Here is a 27,144-nt window from a genome sequence, read left to right on the forward strand (position 1 = left end):
TTTTTTTTTTTTTTTTTTTTTACAAATTGTTTCAGGTGCTTTGTAAACAGTATTATCCTATCAGAAATGTAACATTAAAACATTATGACTCTAAAGAGCAAATTAGTTCTAAACATGCAAACACTACAATAGCTATTAGTGTAGCAGACTTGAAAAACAGTATCAGGCTGCTGAAGTCTTTTGAAATAGATGAAATGACTGATGATTTGAGTAGCTTATCAAAAAACTTGTGTTGTGGACTGGACTGTCTCAAACTGGGCACAGAATATAAATTGGAAAGGGAAAGCCAGCCATTCCAAGGGGCTTCTTTGGAAGCCTCGGGAGCTGCTTCTTGCTGAGCTGCTCTGAGCTTGTTTTGGGATATGCAGGTAGGGTTGAAGGGCTCTTAACTTGAGAAGGGCTAGAGGGTAGAGGTTGAGAAGAATAGGTCAAATACTGGATAAATTTCAGCTGGTATTGGGACAGCCCCAAGCTGTCAACTGAAGGAGTGACCTTATATGACAAATTTTTCCTCCTTCCTGCCTTCTCACTCTCAAAATACACTGAATATATGTCCAAGGCCAATGAATGCTGGACATATTTTCAACTCTGAATTTTTTCCATGCCCTGTGCTGCTCTTCCTAATTTTTATTAACCGTTCTGTCCATAGTGTCCTATTTTACTTGGGAGTGGTAGTGACTGCCAACAGAATACATTAAACGATGACCTGCTGCTGCTGAGAGTCTCCAAAGCAGTTTGTTCAAAAGTGTTTGCTTTTGTGCCCTATGCTCATACCTTCCAGACAGAGTGGCCAAACAGCCCATGCCCAGAAAGAACTGAGTGTTTTCTTTGTGATTGACTGAGCTGATTAAAAACAGTTCAGTGTTATTATCAACAGTCCAAAGAAATTGTTATTTGGGGCCTTACTTAACACTAGATAGACCTTCTGTACCAAGAATGTGAATAATTTAAAAAATCCCAAAATCCTTCATTTCTTTTCTTGAGGTTTGATTAATTTGTTTTCCTTCTGTTATCTCCCAGTCAGTCATTCTGTAATACTAGTAAGCTTTTTGGAATCTTTTTATCTCTTCATGGAATCTTGTGAGGTTTAATCACACTTTAATTAAGAGGTTTTTTCCCCTCTGTAGGTCAGCGTTTGTTTTTGCTCTGTAGATACCATAGAGAAACTCAGAGAGAAGGAAGAGGGAGGGAATAGTGAAAGAAAATCTGTATAAAATAGAGCATAAAGGAGTTTAAAAAATTGAACTATAGATGTTATCTTGTGTTGCACTTTCTGGAAACTCTGTAAGAATTATTGGTACTAATTTAACTGGAATGTATTACTGTAGATATATTTTATTTTTGGCTTCTCTCCCGTTCGAGTTTTCTCATACCCTTTCTTTGGCATGTGTTCAAATCATAGAACATGTTGAGTTTATTTTATTTCCTTTTAAGAACAACAAATTCTGAGTATTTGCATAAAACCATTTTGCTTAACATTGTAATATGCTCCAAGCAAAAATTACTGATTTACAGTTTTGAGCAATTTCAATTTCTCCAGCTTGAAAAGTTCCATTTCCTACTTTAAACAACCCAAAATATTCCTTTTAAAGGAATATTCCTTTTAAAAAAAGTAGGTCATGAGTCCTTAAACCGTATATTTTTGAGATGAAGTTCTGAACATTATTTTTGTGGTAAAGACTTACCTGCTGGTCTTTACTAGGCTAAAAAGTTACCATGTTCTTTTTTGAAAACTCACTGCTTAGGTCTGTTTTCATAATTTTCAGCATTATTTTGAAAGCTTGTCTGTTCCTGCTGATTTTAAGTGAACTTTTGCACCAGGACTTTGCTGCTGACCTCCAGCTGTCAGTAGGAAATTGGTGGGTGTGAGAGATTAACAATACCCTAAACATAATCTGTAGTGCTTGTGTTATTACAGGGATGCAATCACAGCTCCACATCTATGCTGGGTTTGCTTGTGGTGTCAAGCTGCTGTAAAGCAGAGAAAACCCTACCCCTTACCTCTTCATTTTAACTTCTTTCATTCCAGGGAAACCTCCCAGTGAAACCTGTGATTTGTGTGTTTGACTTAATTCTGCAGGTTACAAAGTGGTGTTTTACAGTGGGGGGGAAGGGATTGAAGCTGATGGGAGGAATTCTTCCTGTTTTTGCAGACCGTGAGTCCTGTCTGGGGAGCCATTACAAACTATTATGTTAGCTTCTTAGTTTATGTTCAGAAATTAAAGCCAAAGTTAACTCTTTTTGAATCTTTCTTTTTCATTCTTTTTTCTTTTAAATTGAAAGAGGACAAATGTTCTCAAGTTTTGCCATTTATTTATATATATACATATATAATTATAATATAAATATTTTATATGATATATGCATATATATGAAAGTATTTATCACTTAAAATTACTGCTTTGCTGTAACAAGTGAGTACACATAGGTTTTATGCTCTTTCCCTTTGCTTAACATTCCACTCCATATTTGCTTTTGAATCCAGAGATTCTTATAAAAGTAGTTTTGCTTGTGATTTCTTAGACTAGTAAAAAATAATAATAATAAATAGTTAAAATACAGTGATAAGTGTCAGAATATTCAGCAGCAGATTCAGTGAACAGTGACATTCATGTAAAATTCAGACTTGATTTTCTAGGAAACTAATATAATGAATTTATGGAAAAAATGGTGAAAAAAATAATGTAGAGTTCAGATTTTGTTGTATAGGCCACAAGGAAAGGTGAGTTTGACTCTAGTATCTGCTTCTTCTTGTGCCAAGTCTTCTCGGTTTGACAGCATGAAGAGTTTTTGGAAAAGCAGATATCAAGAGTTTAAAGTTTTGGTCTGGGGATGAGGTTAGAACGCTTTATAGCAAAGCTAAAACTGCTCTTCTCTTAGCAGTGAGTTGGATATTTTTATTTTCTGGGTGTTTGCCCCACCAGCTGTTTAAATTTATTGCATATGTGGAGAAACATAATCCATCAATGAGGTGTTTAATCAGAAAACCTGTTCTCTTAATTGCATGCATGAAGATTTTTAACATATTGCTATATCCATCTTCAGGCTGCTTCTGTCCCCCTGTGCTGGCTGCTGCTGCTGCTGTGTGTTGGGCTGTGGGAGCTGCCACAGGGATGGGGCCTGGGTGTACCTGTCCTGGTGTGCCCCTTGCCCGGGGGGGGAATTTGGGGGCTCCCTCTTACAGCTCACACCCAGGGCTGCTCTCACTGGAGGAGGTGCCTGTTCAGTCAATTTGTGGTCATGCTGTACACAGTGGTGTTCGTCTTGCTGTAGTTATTTCCTGTTATTTCTGACTTGCCAACTTATTTCCCCTTTAGTTTTGAGCAAGACAAAAAAAAAGCAATCATAAGAACCACAATACTGGTAAAAAAGAGCAGTTATAGTAGTTCAAATAAATTTCATTAATTGCAGTGAATGTTAGATTTCAGGATGTCCGCTCAGAAAGGTTTGTGGTTAAACTGAAACAAGGCAATAGAGAAAACAATTCTTTAAACTTCCTAAACTTCCTATCACCAAAACCAGTTTTTCATGAGGAAATTCTAGGAACAGGAGTGTTGCTATTAGACACAAAAGATGGGCTGGGCAAGGCAAAATGCATGAAAGAAAGAAATATTCAGGAGGAAGAATAAATATTGAAAAAGATTTAGCTTAAAGATGACTGATCCTTCCTCTCTTCTGTGGCTTTTTAGAGAAAGAGAAGGTGTTTGCTTTCTGTTGGAAATTTTTTGGGGGGCTTCTGTGGTTGCAATAATTAATTTATGGTAAAATTTCCATGAGTGTAAGTACTTTCTAAGGATTCATCCCACCTTCAGGCAAGGTCGGTTGGTTGGTTGGGTTTTTTTGTGTGCGTGGATGGTGCTGTTGTGTTTTGTTTCGTTTTTATTTTTTTTTAACTTAGCAACAACTCTGTATTTAAGGGAAACCATAAATACATTGAAGGAAAACCATAAATGAGAGAGAACTGTCAATGAGTTTTGTAGGAAAAATCAATCTTGGTTGTATTTAAAGATTTGTATTTTGTATGATTTACTATTATATGAAGCAAAAGCTTATGCTGCTTGGGAAAATAGAGTTATTTTTTGAGTTTTATAGCCCATCAAGCCAAGCAAGAAAACATTCTTCAGCAAAGTGTTCCACAAACAATATGTTGGCATGCAGATTTGGACAGTTGCTGCTTCTGTTGGCACAAATAGAATTTTTTACTCACGTGTAAGGGAAATTGGACTTTGGCCTCAATCAAATAAGTTTTCCAGAGTTTGCAGCACTTACAAGACGATTTAAATACCTTGCTCACCAGCAAATGCAAAGCCTGAGAGCAGCACCCAATGATTTCTTTGACTCTTAAATACTTTTGGTTAAATAAAAGATAGGAGAACTTTAATCTGGTTTATATTTCCTATATTTTTATTTGAAGTCCTGAAGGTAAATTTTGAAAAATTTGGGATAGTTTTAGCAAAGAGCTCTAAGTATGATTAAAAACTTAATGAACAGTGTGGAAAAACTGAAGGAGTTCAGTTCTTGTTTAAGAGATGGTATTGAAGGGGACTTGGTTGGAGGGGGTAGTGTTAGAGGGGAGGTCAAGACGTAACTTTTCAGAGGCCAGACTAATTCTTGTCTTAGGGTGCAAATTGTAAAGATAAGTACCCATAAAATAATGTATCAGTGATTGTGGTGATTGGAAATACTTAAAAGAAAAATTTGATCTTTTTAAGTAAATGGCTAATTCATCAAATGAGAGTTTGTGTTTTGTATTCATTAGGAAAACAGATTGTTTATCACTGTAATCTCTTCTGATTTTATAATCTGTGAAAACAATTATTGATGATATTTTGAAGTTGCTTTCCACCTTTTTCTGTAGAATAATAGAGTTGTTCAGGTAAGTCTTGGGAATTCAGCTAGTGCAGCTTCCTGCTTGGAGCAGGGCTGGCACTGAATTCAATCCAGCTTGCCTGGGGATTTGTCTGCTCAGCCTTGCAAACCTCTGAGTCCCTGTTCCAGTGCTCTCCTGTCTTCCTTGGGTCAGGTGGGAGTGTGCCCAGCCCTACTGCTGGTCCTCCATGCCAGCTGATCAGTGCCTGCTTGTATTGGAGGCCACAGCCAGGCACGGGGTCTGGTGTAGTGAGTGCCAAGTCAATGGGATTAATCATTTCCCTTGACCTCCTACCTAAACTTCTGGTAATACAGCCCAGTACACTGCTAGGTTTCCTTGTTATTTTTATCCTGTAGCTTTTTGGGGTTTTTAGCAGTTATTTTAGACTCATTCCTCTGGGCAGTGCAATAACAGAAATATGTGGTTCTCTGTTGAGGTTTATAGGCCATAGTTTAAGAGCTATTGCTGTTATAATTTGGTCTGAATGTTCCCAAGTTGTCCAAAAAGCAAGTTTTATCGAGTTAAACTTTTCTTTGAGGAAGGTATAAATGAACAAGAGAATTATCTTCTAGAAGCCTGTGGTCTTTTGTAATTTAACCATTAAATGTGGAATCTGCATGATTGGAATTATTCAACTGTAGATAATGTGACCTGTGTTGGATAACTAAACTCTGAAATTTTGCCTACTCAGTTCTTTATCAAGCATGTTAGAAAATTCATTTAAAAGTGTGAATTGAGAAGAAAAAGGAGGAAAAACAAAGTACTTTTCACCAAAATGAAAAGTATACTAAACACTACTTCTCTTTGAGACTTGAATTTAAGAGCAAATAAAACATTACTTTCATGCAAGCCTCCATTTTCAGGTGGAGACCGCTATTGTTAGCACTTTTTCAGCAAAGTATTTTTTTGGTTCTTTAATTTAGTACAAGAAACTGGTAGGATGGACCTTGGTCTACTGCTCATGAATTTAAGGTTACCCCTAGCTCATGTTTTTCCTTCCTAAGATCATTGGTGTCATTAGAAACAGAGCTGGATATAGGAGAGACTGTCAATTGGAGAGATGACTGGGAGTCAGTGGGAAGCCACAATGAAGATATTTATGGAGCAGGCTTTGGAGAAAATAGCCTAAGACAGAAACCAAGGAGGAAGAGCAGGCAGTAGGGATTTGTGTGTGTCTGGTCGGGCTTTCCTGTAGTGACCTTGCCAGACTGACACTGCTGTAGCCACCTGCTGGAGTTGGTGTTGCCAGGATTAGCATTCAGCGCAGGTTCATGGACTTTAGCAGCGACATGTAAGCTGTTTATTTGTATCTTTAAACCTCCCCAAAGCATGTGGTTAGGCATGGCTGACTAATTATTTTTATTGTTTAATAATTTCCTGCTCTCCTAATACCATTTCCCGATTATATTCTCCCCCTATTTACCAGCTGCAGTTTTAGTACAGTCCTTGGGTTGTACCAGTGACCCTTTTACTTGGCCTACCTCCATCTTTCTGTCCTGTTTTCTGTCAGCTGTCATTGCTACAAAATAGTGCAACATTTTCTGAGCTTCCAACTGCTTTTTAATAGCAGAGTTCAGGTTTGGGTTAGGCTTGTTGGATCACATTTGCACAGGGCCAGGAAGAATGCCCTTTCCCCCCTCCCCTTTTTTTCCCTTTTCCATGGAAACATGGGGCTATTTATTTTTAAAACAGTCACAGAATTAATTTGGAGAAAGAAAACTCTTTCTGCTTGGAGTTGCCTGGGCCTCACAGCCGGGCTTGTTGCAGGCAATTGGAGATGACGTCATGTAACAACTTGCTGTGTTTTCGGTTCCGGAAGTGACTTCCTTGCACAAATTTATTGTCTGCGCATTTCGTCTCCTCCCAGCCACCTACTTCTCACATTGACCTTGCTCCAGCTGCCCTGCAGCTTCTGAGTTCTTTCCTTCCTCTTCTCTAGCCCCTTTTCCTTTCTTTGTCTTTGTGGTTGGTGAGTTGCGTTTTACCCCCAAAGGGACTACAATAGAAACTAAAACTCATTTAGTTCTTAGTTTGTTAGTGTTTTAAAAAAGACTAAATAAATTTCATTGGGAGGCTAAAAAGCCCTGCCTGCATGACAGAGAGATTGCAGGGGAGAATCCACTAAGTAAGTTATGTGCACATCACAATGATCATCCTGCTTCGTGCCCACTGTAGAATCTACAAGTGTGAATACAGAGTGTGCTCTGAAAGCTGCGTCTGTCGCTCGGTTGCTGGTTGAGTCTACTCACAGGTGTGTTACTGCAGGATGTTTTTGATGTTCTGACATTTTCCAGAATACTCAAAGTGGATTGAGTTACCAGGTTAGCTCTTATGGATATGTTTATCTCTGTGTTTCCAAATGGCTGAGTGTTTGGATGTTTATCATAAATTTTTAATGCTATTATAGGGGTAAAGAGAAAATCTAAGAAACAGGAAATATCCAGTATATTTTCTTGAGAACAAATTAAAATAAGTTTTACAGTACACAGAACTGTGCATTATCTGGTAGTTCGCTACTCAGGAGGATTGGGGCACCAATATTGTTTTATCACTTGAGCTAGTGAGCTGAAAGACTAGGTGAATGTTTGCAGACCAGCCTGAGAGTTGAATTTATCTATTGCATCAGGTGAATTTTTACCCCTTCCTGTTCAGAAATGTCATACAGTATTTTGATGCTTTATTGCAAGTTATGGGGGCTATTTTCCTTAAATACTCATTTACCATATTCCCTACATTTTGTCTTCTTTTTTTCTTGTATGCCCCATTCCCATCAACTCTTTATATTCAGGCTTTTTTTCCTTAGGCTTTCATGCTAGAATCTTGTTTCTAGTATCTGGCACAGGGAGGTACTGGGTAGAGAAGGTATACAGAGAGCAGATTTGTAATTCTGCTTTAAAAAACACAAAAACTACCATGAAACCAACTGATTTTGATAGTTAAAGTTTTGAACTTACTCCAAACTTGAATCTTCTCTGTGAGTAGAGAGCAATTAGTGGAAGTCAGTATGCTGTGTTATTGCTTTCCACAACTTCATTGTGATGTGGAAGCAGTAAAACTTTTAAGTGGAATGTAGCTTCCCTGTAGCTTAGATGGCTGCTGTGAAAAACCTTGATCTGGATGTGGAGTTTGACAAAGTTACGGAGATATAAACATGGGGGTTAGTAAATACCGAGTAAACCTTTTGAATGAATCAAGCCTGGGAAGTGTGCAGCACAGATTTATTTCCTGCTCTCTGTGCTTTGGTTTTGTTCACCTTCAAATGAACTGATAGCAAGATATGTTCTGTTAACATGTCTCTCTTAATCACTCTATGAATGCTTAGAAATTTAAAATGTCATGACAATGGAACGTACAAGTCTGGGTTAAGCCTTCAGTTATATATTACCTTCTGTAGTAGCAATATTATAAAAAAAAATCTTAAATGACATGAAGACAAATACGGAGTCAGGTTATGAACAATCCCAAATACTACAAGGCTGGTGGTAAACTCAAGAAGATAAGAACACCACCCCAGTAGGAATACTGAAACTGTGTATTCCAGACTTTGCCCACAGTTTCTAATGAAATCTTTGTAGAAGAGGAGGAATAATTCAAGGCAAAGCATACCTCCAATGGTAATGTCTTCCACTTTCTCAAGGGTGATGGTTGCTTGTGACTGATGTATAGGAAATAATTTCATCTGGACCCTACAGTGCTGTCGGTTGCTGGAGTAGCTCACATCTATGTAGTCAAGTTCAGTTTTCATCTTGTGCTGCAATAGAATCAACAAAAATGTGAGCTTGAGCCCAAGTTTATACTTTTCCTAAAGAATAGTGTGAGCTGTAGGCTGACACAGATTAAAAAATAGGAGTGGAAAAAAAGTAGATAAAGATTAGAAGAGAAGATGGTGGTCACTGTTCCAGGGGACTGTTGGCACTGTGACTTTCAACTGGCTTGAGCCAAGATTTGTGCATCAGTCTCAGCAGAAAACATTTCCTGATATTGTAGACAGAAGGGCTGAGGTGCCTGGAGTTGCATAGCACCAATTACAAAACAGAAGTTAACACACAAATTCACAATTTAACGTAGGCTTAGGTCATTGTTTGCATGCTTATGTTACTGGCTCATATGTAGGCTTAAGTTGTGATAAGTGCTGTGTGTAATTCAAGGTGCCTTGCTCCTTCTGACAGCTTCAGGACTCATGAGGAGCAGCCAGTTGCTATATATAACTTGATTCCTGTAATTCCTAACTGCTTTGGATACTGTGCTATCAAGATGCTATTTTTATGTTTGCACTTATTTTCTATAAGGTGGTAATGATTCATCCTCCATCAATAATCTGTTTTTAAAATCCTCTTTTTAAATAAGATATTCTTAATGATTAAAGTGTTTTTCTTCAGTCTAAAAAAATATTTGTTTCATCCACTTATTTTATCTTTTCTGTTTATAGGAGAGGTCTTCTCACAATATACATGGCTAATCAAGTAAGTAGTCCTTTTTTTCAATAAAGAATAAAAACATGTAAGATCCACGGGAAATGTCTTGTTTAAAGTTGATAGACGCTGAGATTCATTGCATTTTTTAAATTGTTGCAGGATTTTTCTTTAAGAATTATGCATAATTAGATAAACTCCCTTAAGGGCAAACTGCAATCAGAGGTCTTTCAGAAGTAGCTGTAAAGCAGAGGCTGAAATGTCGTTCGTTGTATTATGCTCAGTTTTGTGTATTGTAGCCCCAAGAAGATGGTAATTTTGTATTTCCCTTCCATGATAGAATGGCATCTAGTACTTAAATGATCATTATTTTGCAGATGAGAAATCCAACACCATATACTTCAGTTTTGCCATTAATAATTTTGTAACTTGTGTCAGTTGTGCTTGCAAACATTTTTAACACATGATTGTATCAATTTAAATCTTGAGTCATATTTGTTTTACTCTCCAAATAAATAGCATTTATCTAAATGATGCTTTGTGCATTAACTTTTTCCAAATATAAAATGCTTCTGTTACTTGATCGTACTCCTTTAGGAAAGATCTTACTTTGCCAAAGGAATTACGTCAAGTTTTTGTACAGTTTGAGTTGCATGAATAGTCACAGAAACACAAAAAATGATAATGAGAATTGTGTTCAGACTACTGAGAGAGTTTGCTGGGGCCTCAGTAGAGCTGTGCATGAGTTGAACTCTGATGGTGATGGTAAGATTAATGACTAAAAGGGGTGAGACAAAGGCAATGTATCATAGTACAGATTAGGGTGATAAAATTAATAGGTTCTCTTCTGGCCTTGTACAATCAGTGTTGATGACTTGTAATTCTGAGTATTTTGTGGGGTCAGAGCTTTTGGAAGGACCTGATATCATGACGTGTTAGCAGGTAAATATCCTGGCAAGTCCCTTTTTGCATTTACCAAACCCGTTATATAGTTCTCTCTCAGACTCTGGTGCTTAACAATTTCTTTTAGGCAGAAATTGTTTCTTGGGTTGTTCTGTATTCATAGACTCTGTCATTACAGACAGACTCATGAGGGGAACTTACAGACTTAAAAGAGAAAAAATTAATTTTTGCTTTTCACTTTATCATTATTGTTGAAGTACCATTGTAAATTTTATAGCTTCCTGATTTGTATGACTCATATTCTGTCCTTTAGGATTCATTTTCTCTATGAAGTTTTTTAACCTAATTTAAAAAGGTGACAAGTTCTCCTTTTGAAATTCAATTACTTAGCTGTTCAGAGTCCCAGCAGTGCATGGGAACAAGGTTTGACTCCTGCAATGAAATCTTAACCTTGGAAGTTTTCCTTGAATTCAGAAGGGTGCTGTGTAGAAACTCCTCATTCAGGGAATAGAGGTTATAAGGATGGTGGTATTTAGTTTTTAGTTGAACATACTATCACTCCTTTGGAATACTATCACTCCTTTCCAAGAGAAGGGAGCAATAGGTGTGCTTAAATAGCAGCACCTCTGAGTATCAAGATTCTGAGGAAGCTGTCATTGTGTTCATGGCTCTAAGGATGAAGGACCACACAGGTCACCTGGTATTGAACAGAGCTGTAAGGGAAAAGTCAAGCTATGGAGTTACATTTTATGGATACCATTTGGCATGGATATTCTCTTCAGCACAAGGACTTATTTTAGTCACAAATCTTTGGTGAAGCCAGAGCTGCCAGAGTTTGCTCTCTAAACTTGTGATCGTGTGACACCTTGTTAGCAAGCCCTGTAATCACAGTAAATGTTTCCCTGTTTGTGTTGCTTATCTTTGGCCTAGAACTTTATATACTTTTATAAGATTCACTTATAAAGTTACTAAGCCTTTAAAAGATTTATGTCTGTTAGCTTTAGATTGCAGCATATTCCATTTTGAAAGCTGTCACATTTTAATCATTAGTGATGGCAGATAGATTGTGAAATTATCCTGCATTTCTTGCATTCTGTAAAACTCGTGTCAGGACCTGTTAAGATGTTAAGGGAACTAAATGTATTCCTTTGTTTTGTTTCATGTTTTGCTGTACTGTGTTTTGCAGCCTGAGCAATAATAACTAAAGCTTTTTTTTGTGATTTTTCATGTGTGCCTTTGCCCAGATAGGCAGGAGGTAACTGTAATTACTGTTGGTTGTTATAAGTGATTATCACGACTGTTGCTGCACTGACTTTTTATAGCCAGATTAGGGCTTTTAAATCAGAAAATTTAAGTCCTGTTGTCCAGTTGGCAGTATGTGACAATTTGTCCTCAGAGATGAATTTATGTAGTGGAAAGGTGTGTTAAATCTTTATGCATGGGTTGCTGTTTTTCATTTCAGTGAGTTAAATTCAGTAGAACATGAAAGGCAGTGGGGTCTTAGGACTCTTGTTCTAAATGTGACATTTTTATTGTTTTTTTTTAATCTGGAGCTACTAGAAACTTGTGAATGGAAACATGTGAATGAGTGTCCTGGTTCATTTTAAATAAGTCAGTGATTATAGATTTATGTGAACCTGAACTCCCTAGCTGCATTTCCTTGCTGCTTACATGTTAACATGACAGATTAAAAATGTTTCAGCTATATATGCTCTATGGAAAAATAGAATAAAAGTGGTTTTTTCAGACTAGCTTGCTTCTAAATTGAAACTATATAAGAATGTACTGTAGGATTTGGATTTTCTTTTTTGGTTTTTTTTGAGATAGGAATTAGAAATAACCATGGGACTGAAGCATTTGTAGCTTTAATTTTAATGTGCAGAGTCTAAAATCAACTTCTTAACTTCTCACTGGAAGTCATTTGGAGTTTTTAGAACTAAATTAGTACTCCTAAGTCCTAACATTGCTTTACATGTGGGTTTGAGACCTAAAGTTTCTGTAATAGCCCAGAACAGAGTAGTGGTAATCAGTGCTGTGGACACACAGAGCCATGGAGTTTTCAAATTCTATTTTGGATTGCATGTATTAAAGTCACAAAATTTCTAGGATCATAAGAGATGCATTGATAGTGAACATATGAGATGATCCTTCATGGATAATTTGAGATCAAAGGGAACCCCAAGATTCCAGCAAAAGGTGGAAAGTGAAATGTAATCTTTCAGTTATTTTTATCTGGAACAGTAGATGATATTAATGACTGTCCATGAAGACGACCTATAGCTCTTATGTTTCCAGACACTTGGGGCATACTTTGTTGTGAACAGCTCAACAGTTGAGTTATTGTTTTTACATTGAAGAAACTGTGTCTTTGGGTTAGGGTTTGGCTTTTTTAGTGTTGAAAACAAAGCAAACAAAGACTGCCTTCAAAATGCAGGATAGGAAGAGACTAATCTGAACTAGGACTGACTTGATGTCAAGCTTCTTTGAGAAACAAAACTTGAGAAAAATTGCTGTTGTCATTGATATGCTACACCAGAGAGGAGGCAGTTATCCTAGCATGTGCTGAGCTGCCTGCTATGTTTGAAATTCACACTGTGCATCACTACATCAAAGTCTTTTTTCATTCTCTACTAGGACTTCTGGTGTATGGGGGGCTGCTTACAGAATTGGAAATGTTAATAAGAGGCTCTTGAGGGTCATGGATTAAATGATATAAAGCTTTAGCACAAGGTGAAGCAGCAGGATGCAAGAGGCAGAGTGGTGCTGTTGAGGGCTGTTTCTGGAGAGCGATGGGAGGAAGAAGTGTAGGGGCATGTCCCAGCCATAGAGAAAACATTACTGAGTGGAAAGCTATAAAGTTTAAAAGTAAGATAAGAAAGATATGAAGAAAGGAAGTAGAGAAGCACAATCTACAAGTAAAACCCAGAAATTTATTGAGGCGAGAGGCATGGAGCTGGACTGACATAACGGGAGTTGGTGTATGGGAGTGTTAGAGGTAAAACAAGTGGAAAAAATGAAAAAATGTAGAGTTTATTCTAGTTAAAGCAGAGAGCAGGTGATAAAAATGATGAGTTTGCCACGAAAGGATTAGATTAATTAATTAATTAATATTAAGAAAATTTTAAGAAGAGACCAGAAAGAGAGAGACAGAGAGATTATATCGTTGGTGTCCTGGAAATGGAAGGGGAAAATTGTCAGCAATTGCATCTAGACAGAGTTTATAGAGAAATCAGAGTATGCTGAATCTAATTTATTCCTGTGCTGATGTTGGGTCATCGGTGCATCTGCTGTTTATGAAATACTGTGCTCAGATCCTCATACACAGAGGAACAGATACTGTTTAGACAAGTATGGAATGAGTTGATCAGTAGCATTCCAGTGGGTAATGCTCTGCTTCTGTATCTCCACAGTAACACAGCTGAGCAGAGTTTTTTTCTGTTTTAAAGTAGTCCAAGCAGTTTCACAGTTGACTTGTTTTTCAGTTGCATAAAATGGCTAAATCTGGGTTCATTTTGGCTGTATCATTGTTTATTCCAACTAGTCAAGTGTGAAGGTTGCATGTAAGTTGCGCTCTTAAAGCTTGAACTATTTGGTCTAGGAGCATGCAAAAATGCTGAAACACTGACTCAAAAATAAATCCCTCAGGATCTAATGGAGAAATGAGTATCTATTGCTCTTCAGTCAGCTTTAATTCCAGATATTTGTATGGTTTTTTTACAGGGTGGAAGTCATAGTGATTCAAAATATCGCAAAATTTTCATGCTGTGTAATACTTTAGAAAACCTCAAAGCTATTAGCCTAATTTTAGCTATCTGGCACACACAGAGAGCCAAGTAGGTACCAAGCTTGACAGAGATATGGCACAATATAGGACATGGTTCAAATGTTTGAGGCCAAGAGTCCTCCAATATAACTTTTCATATGCAATAAATTTGTAATTGTTTCATGCCTTTTGAGGGTGATAGGTGGACGGATGAAAGAAAGAGGAATGAGCCTTGCTGTAGCAAGAGAATAAACAACAACAGCCACTTTTAATCTGTGATTTTGCTGATCCTGTAGTTTTAACTTTTTGCTAAAGGCAAACTGGTGGTATTGTAAAGGAAGGTACTTGCATGCAAGAAATGCTCTAACACTGAGCATTCCAAAGTGATTTTTCTTACCAGCTTATCAAATGCTTTCTGCATTTGATATGCTTTTACAGAATTGCTGGTGTATCTGAGTTGTTACAGATGTCTCAAGAAATACCTTGTGCCAGTTACAATTAAATGAGGGAGGATACTGTGACTAATGTAGGTTGAAGGGTGTTTTTGTTTTGTGGAGTTTTTACAGTAATGTGCAGTCATTTGTCATTAATATAACTTGCAACTCAGAGAAATTATCACCCAGTGCTGCTACATGCATTTTTTTTGTGTACCAATTCAAAAATATCTTTTAAAATGAAAAAAAGAACGTTGTCACTTCTTTGTTTGTAACTCTGTGAAGTAACAGGTATTTCACACATCTTATTTGTTTCAGCAAAGCATTATATTTGGCAACACAGTTTATTCATCATAGCACAGGAAAATATTTTCTGTTTGAACTTACTGAACTGACATTTCATAAACAGCTGCCACCTTTTCTTCTCCATTGGTAGGTTTCATCTTAGTCAAAACATGGAGGGAATCCAAAATGACAAAGGACAGGTGGATTTAAATTTTCCAAATACACGTTTTAAATATTTTGAACCTCTTAGTTGTAGTAAAATGAATTTGACCAGTCCTGCTTTGTTTTTTTAGATAATTAAAATTTTGTTGTGTGCTTTCATATAATCCTTAGTAGTAACATTGTACAAGGTCTGCCAGGATGCAAGACTTTAGCTATTCTTTTAGCTATTCTTTTAGCATATTACCCAGATAGAAATTAATGTTTTTTAAAAATTTTTCTAACATTTCAGAAGTAATATCTATAACTGAAAGTGCATCAAGTAAATGCTTGAGACACTTGTCTTCCAGGATTGCTTTGTCTCTGTTTTCTGTACCCCTCTTCTGGGGTGACAGTGGCTTTGATTACATCAGTAGCTGTCAGGAAACATGTATTTATTGTCTGATGTTGTCCAGATTCCCTGTTCATTCCTTGTATTGTCACCTTTTAAACTGATAGTGAGCTAGTTAAGGTAAAACCATTGCTTAGCTCCTTCTTTCACACAAAAAAGCCTTAAGTACTGAGCTACTTTTGTTTTGTTAGAATAGTAAGTGGTGTTATAAGTTACTGTTGGAATAGCAGAAGTACTTTGATATTTGGTTTAGATTGGATACTAGGAAAAATTTCTTCACCAAAAGGGTTGTCAAGCACTAGAACAGGATGCGCAGGAACGTGGTGGAGTCACCAAGCCTGGAAGGATTTAAAAGGCATGTACATGGCACTTGGGGACATGCTTTACTGGGGGACTTGGCAATGCTGGGTTAATGGTCAGAGCTGATAATCTTAAGGCTCTTCGCAGCCTAAACAATTCTGTGATTCTGTGAAAATTGGAAGGCTCAGAGGGAAAGGTTTTCCTTCTTGGAAACTGTTAAACTGAAGCTCAGGATTTTAAAGCCATGTGTAGGGCAAAGCCCCATTTTGGGAGAGTGTTCTCAAGCACGTCCTGATTCTTGTAGGGAAGCATCCACCACTGAGTCATTGCTGCCTGGGTGAGGGAAGAGCAAAAAGGACATAATTTAGTCCTGGCTGGAAAGAAGTGTGAAGTTCTCACTTGTGGCAGAATTTCTGCTTTTGCATGGACAAACTCTCTCAGGTGATGTCTTGCCATTTGCTGTAGTTGGTAATTTTTGTAGTTCTGTCACAAGTTAAGCCTCTAATTTTAGTGTCAACAAGAAACCAGCTCTTGTCAGGTATCAATTTAGACATTGAAATCAACTCAGTAGTTTCAGTAGGAAATCAACCAGTGTTTTCCCTGGGGCTATAGTTCTAATATAACACATTTCAAGTTTGAAGCTCAACAGAGTCCTGGATCCCTGCTTCTAATAGCAGCATTTTTACAACTGTTCTGGCCCACATTGTAGCATGGGATTTGGTCAAGACTTGGTTGCTTCTTCTTCTGTCAGGTCATGTGATGTTCCTTGGGAAATTCTGCCTCCTGTTGTGGGATGGCTTTTTTCTCCTATTTTGTCATCTGGGTTTAGGAGGAGAGAATCTTCAGTGGCTTCTGCTTCATTACTGCCTGAATCTTAGTGGAAAAAATAAGGTAGGCAACAAAGAGCTCACATCTTTCCCATTTCATGGAAGGCACGCTCAGATGGAGCTCATGCAGTGTTTGTTTGTTAAAAATGGCCTTCAACTTTGTGCTGCCCCGTGTTCTTAGAGTGACACTTGGGATATGGCTGGTGTCACAGCATGGACAGTCATGCATCACGGATGCACTTGGTGACAGTGGCAGTAATCTGGCTTTTGAAACCCAGGAACAAGAACCAAGATCAATGGATTTTTATCCTTTAAAGGTCAAATCTCATAAAAGAAAGCTAATAATGTTAGTTTACACTCGAAGACAGTGTGCTGGAATGAGAAATAGGATTTGTTTTCTACATGTCATTTCAGTAGGCAAACCTTAATGCTCTATAAATGGTAACAAAATATAGCCTTCTTGGACACTTGATGGCACTTACACTATGAAGTTCTCTTTCAGAAACATCTCAAAGGAAGAAAATAAAGCCTAATGAAACAGGATTTACAGAGTCAAAGATCTGCATAACTAGAATATACTGGTCACTCATTCCAGTCTCTTTTTCCTTTGACAGGTTAAATTGAGAGTTGAGAACAAACTTTTATTAATTTTAAGTTCTTACTTATTTGGTAATGGTTCTTATTTGCTGTATATCTAGCTCTGTAGAGGCATGTGTCTGCAGGAACAAAAACTATCCAGCCAAGAAATGATTAAAACTATGCCCAGTTTTGGATAAGAATCTAGAAAAGAAAGCTTGATTTTTCTTCCAGAAGACTTGCAATTGTTCTTTAACTTTGAGACAAAAGCAGAGAAGTATAACATTCTCTCAGCATCCTTGAGGTATAGAATAGTTCAAGAAGAATTGCCAGTTGTATACTGGGGTGGTAAAGGCAATATAAATGTAGTAGAAGCAAAAAGCCAAACTTTGAATTAAGATGGCAATAAAGTTAATATAGACTACTTGAAGTGTACAGAGTTTTCTGAGAAGTTTGGAGGAATATGGACATTATTCCCAAGAAATGGATGCTTTTTGTTTCTTGACATTAATGTTCAAATTTATTTCATAGGCACCTAAACAGAAGAAAAATTTTACCCTTTCATGGAATGATTGAGTTTATTGTGGTGAATGTGCAGGGAAGTGTATTGTAAGATCAACATTTCCAAACTCCTTGCTTAGAAATTAAATACAGATGTTTTCAAATAATCAAAGACTTGGACATGCTTTATTCTAGTCGACAAATACTCAAGACACTTTCCAAAAATTTTATTCTGGAATTCAGAATTAGATGCCATAAATGGGTAAGCTATATACTTTACACATATCATGTTCTGTGGGATATGCAGCTTGGCAACTGAAACAGGCACTATTGAAATAAATTGCTACTTTTAAATATAAACATTACATATAATTCATATGAGAAGGGAAATAAGCTGAAGTCTTACTTTCTTTTGAATAGTGCATAATGTAGTCTAATTTGATTAACAGAATGCTTTACATAATTAAATTATGGGTAATCATGGCACTCAGTGAGGATTTCAATAGGTTGAAACTTAAGGTCATTGTCACTGCCCCCACCCTAAATCTAAAAAAGGCAGGTTTTAAAATTAGGAGTCATGTGAACTTAAACATTGCTGATGTCTTCACTTTTAAGTAATACTGTAATAAAGTTAGATCCTGGCAGCTGGCATTCTTGTGGATTGACATGGCTAATTGGCTTTGGCATCTTAGCCTCAGGAAACCTCATCCATCAATTCAGAGCAGGACTTTTGGCGAGAGTCAGAGAAAACATTCAATACTTTGTCTCTTGCTTTCTGTGGAAAGCTGCTTTGCATTTTGATCTTTCCTGTGTGTCTCATTAGAAACTCAATGTAATACTTATCATTATGCTCCTTTAACATGATCTTCTATAAGGAATAGCTAACCATTTGACTTTCTAGAATTGGCAAAAGTGTCAATATTACAATTCAGTTTTGAGACTTACATCTCAGCCACAGTTGATAGCTTGTGCAGAATTTCCTATAAGAAATATACCAGCTAAAGAAAAGTAGTTGACTTTTATGGTTAACTCCTTGCTAGTCAGTAGTGGAGTTGAAAATAATGGGTAGCTTCAGATTCTGAAGAGCTCCAGACACCCATCTGTAGTACATGTAGCATTTCTAAGAATTGCTGTGGGCAGTGATTTGATAGAGGAGAAAAATGGGCCAAGAGAGAATTTAAGACTTCCCAACAGGGCAAATCCAAGTTTCAAGATGGTTGAGGATTTTCCTAGTGGGAGGAAAGAGTTTTCAGAAGTCTTCTGGTAAAAGCTTGCGAAGGCAGGAATCTCCTGTTTTTTCTATTTCACGACAGTCTTAGCAGTCTTCCCTTCTCTCAGATCTTCACGTTGTCAGGCTGCCCTCTTATCTTCCTCAAGCCTTTGAAAAACACGGGCATTATCCTCCTTTTTCCAGCTTCAGTTCCTGTTGCCTGGCAATTTCTGCTGCCCTCTCGTGCTTTTAAGTTTGTGAGGTTTGGGAAGAAGGACAAATGGCCCTACTCTGCGGGAAGTGAGGTGAAGATGCAATCTGGGGACTGAAAAGGTTGGGACCTTAAGCAAAAAGAATGGGTTTTTTTATTCTGTATGTAGTGATGTGTAGATAGAGAAACTTCTTTGGAAGGGAGGGATTTTTTCAATTTCCAGCAGTATTTCCCATTTGCATCTCCATCTGCTTCAGAGCAGTGCTCAGGGTCCAGGTGCAGCTGCAGGAGAGCATGCTCTGAGTGTTCAGTGAAGCAGGTGAAATGCTGCTGCAGGTTTGTCACTCCTGTGCAACCACAAACCCTGGAGTCCTCTGCTAAAGTTTGAAAATAAAAATAGTCCATTGGAGTGAGGCATGGCAAGAGTGTGCTTGAGGCAGAAGATTATTAATGTCTCTACCTTCTCCAGTGGTAAGCTCAGGCATGAAGAGTGGAGGGAAAGTTCTTGAGCTGGGTTCTCTGCAAGCTGCTGATGGGGAACAGTTCTAGGGAGCAGTTGTAAGGACCTTGTGTCAGATACTAGATTGACCAAGAACACACTAAACTTTGTTTGGCTCCCTCTTGTTGGAGCACAGAGGAAATGGGGTGAGGCTGGTTTTGTGTAGTCAAAGATACAGAAGTCAGTGGAGCAGCATAACTGCTAACAGAGTGCATTGGATGACTCTGTAAACATCCACTTAGTCTAATTCTAAAAAAAAATTTAATGTATCAAATTGTGGAATCTATTTTTTGGGGTTTTGGCAGTCCTACTTAAAATGGTTGAGTTATTGTGTTGATGGTAGTTGTTGACAAGCTGCTTCTTTAGGGCTTCTCAGATGATTCAGGTATTATGAAAACTAGTCATGGAGTACAGATTTCATTTTGTAGAAGAAGAAATCCTCAATTCTATTTTCAAAATATGCAGAAGGAAGGTGTTTCTAAGAGGACAAAAGTTTGCAAAGTTTAAGTTTATTCTGTCGGTTATTTGATTTTTTTTAAACAGTGTTAATCTTACCATAGAGCTGGCCAGTGGAATGAGCAGACATTCTTTCTGATTAACTGCATATTACATTTAATTATTATTTTCTGTGCTCCATATGTTTCAGTTGAAATGAAATCCTTCATGTTTTAATTGCCTATATCCATTTATAGTATATTAGTGCCAGTTCTAGTCTGATACTGTTCCTGACATTATTTATAGGATGATAATTAAACAGAGCAGCAGTTTCAGCCAGAAATCATTCTGCTCCTTTTGAAACGCTAAGCTGTCAAAATAAAAGTCAGTTGTGCATTTGCATTCCTTAAATAGAGTTCCAAAGTTTTGGAGCAAAACCAGTTTGGTCTAAAAGTTATAATCATTATAACCAAAAATTGTAACTTTTTTTCCCTTGCAAAAATGAGTTGTTTTCAAAAATACTGCAGTTAGTTTCTCAGTTTTAATGGTTTCTGTCATGCACAACAAAAACTATACCTTTGCACATACAGTCTAAAATAATATTCTTTTTCACTTCTACATGTTAAAATATTTCCTCTGTTGAAAAATATTTCTCATGCTATGTATAAAATGGTTTTAAAAGTCTTTTTCTGAAAGAGTAAATGTTTTTGATTATGTTTATAGTAGATAGAATGGATGTGCTGGTGTATGGCAAATGTTAACACGTGGCTGCTGAAGTTCTTTACATCATGCTGGTACAGGATACGTAGATTTTTAAACAGTGCTGAGACTAAGTTTTTTAATTGTCTAAACAGTCAGTGGTTTGGCATTCAGGGGGAGGTGGTTCATTTGAAATCTTGTCTCTGTGATATGCTCCTTATGCCTCTAATAAGGTTAGAAAAGCGGAGGAGGACAGCTTCTAGCACAGCTTGTAAATGTCAGTCTGGATGGAAGACAGGTCAGCTTGAAAACTATATTGGTGTTGGAAAATGAAAGGAAAAATCTATCCTTGAAGCTGAACTCTAACGAGGAAACATTGGTAAAGAAAATGTAGAGTTTCTTAGTATAGCAGAAGGAAGTAATTCTAAAGTACCAATCTACATCAGTTGAATGTGAGGAAAGAAAGAATAAGATGTATTTTTCTCTACATATAAATCTGACTGGTTTTTCTAAGGCAGACTTTTGTTTTGGTTTGAGTCCTGTTCATGTGTGAAACTTGGTTAGTGTCCTGTCTTTAAGACTGTTCTGTCTTTGGAAGACAAACTGAGTTTTGTAGTATTTTTAAAGGAAAATCCAGCAATGAGTGTGACATTAGAATCTTTTCTGAATCTGCTCCTCTCTCTTTTCTACCCTTTCCACACAATGGATCAGTAAATTAGACCATTAGTGACTATGGAAGTTACAATAGTGCATCAGTTACTGTATCTTACATCAGTATTCTGCTGAATGGGGTGATTTCTGAGGAACTGCATCATTTGAGATTGATCTTGTGTGGTCACTTCCATGTGAACTATTAATGTTTTTGTAATGTGAGCTGTGTGATTCTTAAAGGAGTTTCTTTCTGGTTCAGTAACTCTTCTCTCTCTGCTCAGATGCAATGGGGTGCCTCAATAGCTGCTGCTCTCCTCAAATCTCAAGAACTGCAGGAGATTTTTGCAGACTTGATTGAAATAAGTCTGGAAATGGAAATTCCCTGCTCAGTGTTTCTAGGGAGAAGAATGATCTGAAGTGGGAATCAGAAAGAGAGTCTCAATGCCATATATTTAAGAACATAAGTTTCTCAACTTTAATACCTGGCTTATGTTGACAGAACATTCAATAAACTGGCACATATGCCAGTGTTTCACATGTTTCTGAATTTTGTAAAGTATACCTACCATAGTTTGGGTTAAAAAACATAGACATAGTTTTCAGTAAGATGTGTTAGATTTAAAATTCACAGAAAGTAAGTAACTTCTTAAAAGTGTCCTCAATTTGCTTAACACTCCTCCAAAATGTAACTTAATAATTCTCACATTTGAATATTTTGAAGTGTAAATGATTGTACTATTTTCCAATTGTAGATTTCTTAATCTTGAAAAGTTGTTTTTGTTTATGTAAAATCATCTGTGTCAGCAACCTTGAATAAAGTAACTGTTGGCTTCATTCTTACACAAATGTGCTGGTACAGTTTCTGAGACAAAATTCTATTTGGAACATTTAACTTCAATAATTTGATGTGTTTTGCAGATCACTATGTTGAATAAAAGATCTTTAAATATCAGTCATATTACAAAATTTCAAAGAGTGGATTGTACAGTTGGATTGGAAATACACACTTCTTATATGTGTAAGCTCATGATAGCTACTTATAAATATTTCATAAGCAATTGTTTTTGTTTTGAATATTTGAAAATTTTGAATTCTTCAGATGCTTGTATAGGAATTTTTTTGTTTAAGAAGTATAAAAACCTTCCCTGCTTCCTGGCACACACACATGGATGCATGCATCCATGCAGGTACTCTCTTTGTCTCTCCATTTTTCTCTTTGTTTTTATTAATCAGGAGGAGCTTTACAAATTATGGTCATTGTCCTATGTAAAAATATAAGGTTGGTTTTGGTCACAACAGTTCTTTTAACACACTGCAATTCTCTGCTGTTCAAGAAATGATTTTTTTGAATAACCCTTTTACTTTACATTTAAACCCTGATGTTCATCATGTCTCTTACTTATTCCTGGCCTAATTAAGACTGCTGGGAGCTGAACCATGTTCCTGAGCACGTTAAGCTGTTCAAACTGGCCCCTTGAGTCCTGAGCCAGGGCTCTGGCACACAATATCAACCATTTTCTGTCGAAGTGGATGCACTGAACTTGAATATCAGCATTGTTTGCTAATGCTTGCAAATCACAGTAAGTCAGTGGCCTTAGGCAAAGCAAGATGTATTGGGAATTCACTGATATAAATAACCTTGCTGGTCTTTGCCATGGTCATAAATAATGAAGCTCTTGGATCCCCCCCTCCTCTCCCCAAAAGAAAGTCTGTATAGGTTTTCTACTGGATTTCCTGATTTGTTGCTTGTTTGGCATTTATGAATCTGAGTGAACCCGAAGTTGAAGATGTTTCTGATTTGACAAATTTTAGAGTAAGGCCTCTCACTGATTTGTTAGGAAAGCTTTGCTAATGAACAAAAATATGTAATTTTTCTCTCAGAATTCTGGCTTCTCTGCAAAGTAGCCTGCGTATTGTGCATGTAGAGACTCACAGAATGTGTGTCATCCTGGAAGGATTATATTTGGAACTTCACTGAATGGAGTTACTGCAATCTGTACTTTGAGCAGTAGTTCAAAGTGAAGTCAAATTGATTTGTGTTAAATAGTACTCACTCATGTGAGTGGGGGTGGAAGGAAGTGGCAGTCACAGGTCAGGGGTGTGGAAAACCTTAAACCTATGCAGTGAATTGAAAATAAAAAAGCTGGTGTGAGCAGTAGTAGAAGACTCACCTACAGGAATTTTACCACTAGGTTAAGAGGAAGGGCCAGCATAACAATCTGTTGATGAGCATTATGACCTTCAGCAAAAGTAGGTGATTGATTACTTGAGACTTACTGAAAGCATAAGATCAAACAAACTGTTAGGCACTAAAATGAAGAAAATTAGTTGGTGTTTTGCAATATCCTAAGAAACAAAACCTGTAGTTGATGTTCATGTTTGTATTTTTGACATATTTTTTCAGTTCATGGGCCATCTTGTGTGAAAAATCAACAGATTAATCAACAGAATACTCTCAGTTGGAGGAGACCCACAAGGATCAGAGTCCAGCTCTTCAGTGAATGGCCCATACAGGGATTGAACCCACAGCCCTGATGTTACTAAATTAGAACTGTGTTCTGACCAGCTAAGCTCAGTGTACATCTGGGTCTCACACTAGGGGCATTTCCAAATCAAGTCATAAGATCAAATATATATATTTTTTGGCAGTAGTACAGATGTGATTCTTTTCACTTTTTCAACCTGCCAAATCTTCTGCACGGACTTCAGTGCACTGTCCTGAAGTATTTGCAAATGTAATAATTCTCCACTGATCTGTGGTCACTTTTGTACTGTTGCTTACTATTATAGCAGTGTTCAAATACTTACTTTCGATTTGGACTTGTAATTTCAAATGCAGAGAATTAATTAATCTGTTACTTCACTGATTGCTTACGTGTTGCTCAAATAAGAGAAGTCAGATAAAACATGATATCTCCCTAATTAGAGGTCCTTTTTTGTTAATGAAAGCAAGTTTGCAGAGTATATTTGCATTACCTATAAAAGTCATTAAACTTTTATGTTTACAGGTCTCTTGAACAGGTGATTTGGAGAAAAAATACTTGGAAGGTGTAGTAATAGTGTTAATACTGAATTTTGAGAGCACAAAAAAACGTGATCAGGAGCTCCTAGAATATTTTTAAATAATCACCCAATATGTATTAGATTAATAAAATAATGAGAGGAAGTTCATCTCACTAAAACATGTTAACTGTGACAGTTTCTGTGACATTTTCTTTTCTCATGAAGCATTTTTAGCCTGGCTATTGAAATTAGATTGATGAATGTTTTGATCATGACACATGCTCATCCTTGAGATCAATGTTCAAGTCTTAAATAGCAACTTAGTTGCTTACAACCAGATGCAACCTGGTGTAAATATATTCTGAGATGACAGACAATGCTGTAAGTGGTGAGGCTACAAGGAGTGAAGGTGGGCTGTTGTTCTGTGCAAGCTGTCACTGAGCAAAGTTGGTAGTTGACTCCTTTTGGTGCTGGATTGGCAAGCAGTGGCATAGGTGACAGAAAAACAAAAACAAGCAGAACCAGATTCCTATAAACTTTCCAATGTATTATGTAATGGTTAAAGAAGAAAATGGATGCTAAGACTAAGGGAAAAGTACACTTTATATGCTTGTCTCAAAAATGCGCGGCTTTTATTTAAAAGAACAGAATTTAGGAATTTTTAGTATGGATAGATTTTCTTTTCATAAAGCAATCTAGAAAGTTTAAAGACTCGTAAGATGTGTCATCAGGTGAAAACTGGAAAAATAGATTGGCCAGAAAAAGGAGAGTAATTAACCGCTTGGCAAGTGAATGCCAAGATTGCTTGGTTAAAGAATCGATAAAATATTCCTGTTGTGCAGGTAGAAAACAAATACAGAGAAATTGTGTATATTTTTATGATGTATATATTTTTAGGATGAACTTAGAAGAAGATGAACTTAGAACAGAATTTTTTATTTTTAAAATTTCTTCATATTGATAATTTTCAGGCATCCATGTTCTCCAACTCCATTTTTAGTTCTTTAAATTCAGCCACAGCATTTCAGATTGGCACTGCAAAAGTGGGGATCGTCCAAACAGGGCCAAACACGAGGTAATGGGGAAGAGCGCCTATTGACATTGTCATAAGCACTCTGGGAAAGAGGAAACTGAGAAGACAAGTTTTTGCTATTTATAGCTTGTCCAAGATTGTAAAAGTGAGAGCTGGTTCTAAAGCCTTGTAGCACTGTGCTACTGATGAAGTGGCAGTAATGCGGTGCATGTGGGGAGCAAACTCCTCTTTTATATGTATATGTGTATTCCATATATGGACTATGATTCTTCACTCAGACAGGAACTCAAAAATATGAGGAAAATGTCAGTTCCACGTTTTGTAGCTATTAAACACCGCCATTTCCCCTACTCCCTTCCATTTAATATTTTGGATGACTGGGAAAGGAGTAGAGGATAAACTGAAAAATCATTATCATGCCACTATGTAAATCATGGGTGTGCTGACAGGTTTACTGCTGTCTGCAGTTCTGGTCCTCTTTAAAGTGTAATAGAAGTAGAGAAAGTACCTCGTGGAAAAATAAAGATGCAAAGGTGTTGAAGAACATGTGTAAATGGAGGAGCTAAGTTCAGTGAACTTAGCCTGGGGGAGAATGAGTAGGAGACAAGAAATGTAAAATCGTGTTTGTATGGAGAGGGGGAATGGTGATGAATTATTTACTTGTAAGATGGGAATGAAGGGATGCCAAAGAAAACTGTTAGCAGTTCAAAACAAACTGATGCACACAGATGCGAAGCTACACGAGACAATTAGAAAGCCAAAAGCTTTCTTGTGGGCTGCAGGAGAAATTGTGGGAAAAATAATTCATTAGGGCAATCACATGTGGCAATCCTGTATGTTGTTTTGGCAGCTGTGCCCTGGAATTTCCTTCACTGTATGGCAGGGAAGGTATTTTTCAGGCACTTGTTGCTGGTGGTTTTTCAAACCAGGAATTGTGCTAGCTATGCTATGGATCTCTTCTTTGTGTACCTGTGCTGTGGGATCTAATGCAGATATTTCTCCTTTGGCCTGTGGAGTGGGAATTCAAATGCTTTGTACACCTACATCTGGCGAGGCAGGTCTTGCACTTCCTCAGGCCAGTTCAGTTCCAACAGCAGGAAGGCATTTTGCCATCTGTGTAAAGCTGGGGAACGATTTCCACAGTTAGTGGGGTGACCTACTGGACCTCTAGGAGTCCTGTGCAGAGCTTGCTGCAGCACATCCCTCCCCCTCCCATTGCCTCTTGGTGTTTAGGCTCTTAACTGTGTATTTATTTTCCATTCTCCTAGCTGTCCATGGAATAATTTATTGAGCATACATAAGCAGGATTTTCTTTCTAGGCCTAATTCTTAATTCTTCTTACCTTATGTAAAAAACTCAGGCAAAACAGGTGCTAATGAAAATGCAGGGAAGGCCCATGGCGTTTTGCACTTCAGAGTGTTTGTGGTGGAATCCCTGGACAAACAGCTTGCGTTGTTAGCACCTGGTTACTCAGACATGGTGTGTGCTTGGGTGGATGTATCTTACTAAATGCTCTGTTAGTGTATACAGATGGGAAGAGAGCTCTTTTCAGCTGAGCTTGTGTCCCTGACACATGTGGGAGTCTCTATTCCAATGGACGGACAGGGGGGAGCTTTAAGCTGTGTGATTAGGAAGACTGCTGTAACACTGATTCCATAGTTTTGCTTGACCTTGTCAGATAATGCAGATCTCTTCCCCTTCCCTCCTCGCTACTTTAAAAGCACTTGCACACTTTAATTGTCATAGAAAATATGGGCAGAAGCAATATTTTTCAAAAAGAAACACAAAAGAAATACTGGATGGTTTTAGAGAACTGTGTGTATGAGTTCTGCCTGTAACTGTTCATTCTCTGTTAGCTAGGAGAAACAAACTCCTAGAGGAGTGGTGAGGTATTTCTTTCTTCAAGCTGGAAGGATGGAAAGACATTGACTTTGTGACTCAAGAAGGAGGAGATAGCTTCTTTTACAGTCTTCTTTTGAGTC

The 27,144-nt window shown here is 37.4% G+C and overlaps 1 protein-coding gene across 1 annotated transcript in view; it reads left to right on the plus strand.

The window, feature by feature from the left end:
• The window catches only part of TMEM135 (transmembrane protein 135), a 154,863-nt gene that overhangs the window by 25,714 nt on the left and 102,005 nt on the right, over positions 1-27,144 (plus strand). Inside the window, exon 4 of the mRNA XM_063148823.1 lies at positions 9,300-9,333. Within this exon, the coding sequence (XP_063004893.1) occupies positions 9,300-9,333 (34 nt within the window). The remainder of the gene's footprint in view (positions 1-9,299; positions 9,334-27,144) is intronic.

The sequence above is a fragment of the Melospiza melodia genome, chromosome 2 (genome assembly GCF_035770615.1).
Source record: "Melospiza melodia melodia isolate bMelMel2 chromosome 2, bMelMel2.pri, whole genome shotgun sequence".
Taxonomy (NCBI): Eukaryota; Metazoa; Chordata; class Aves; order Passeriformes; family Passerellidae; genus Melospiza; species Melospiza melodia.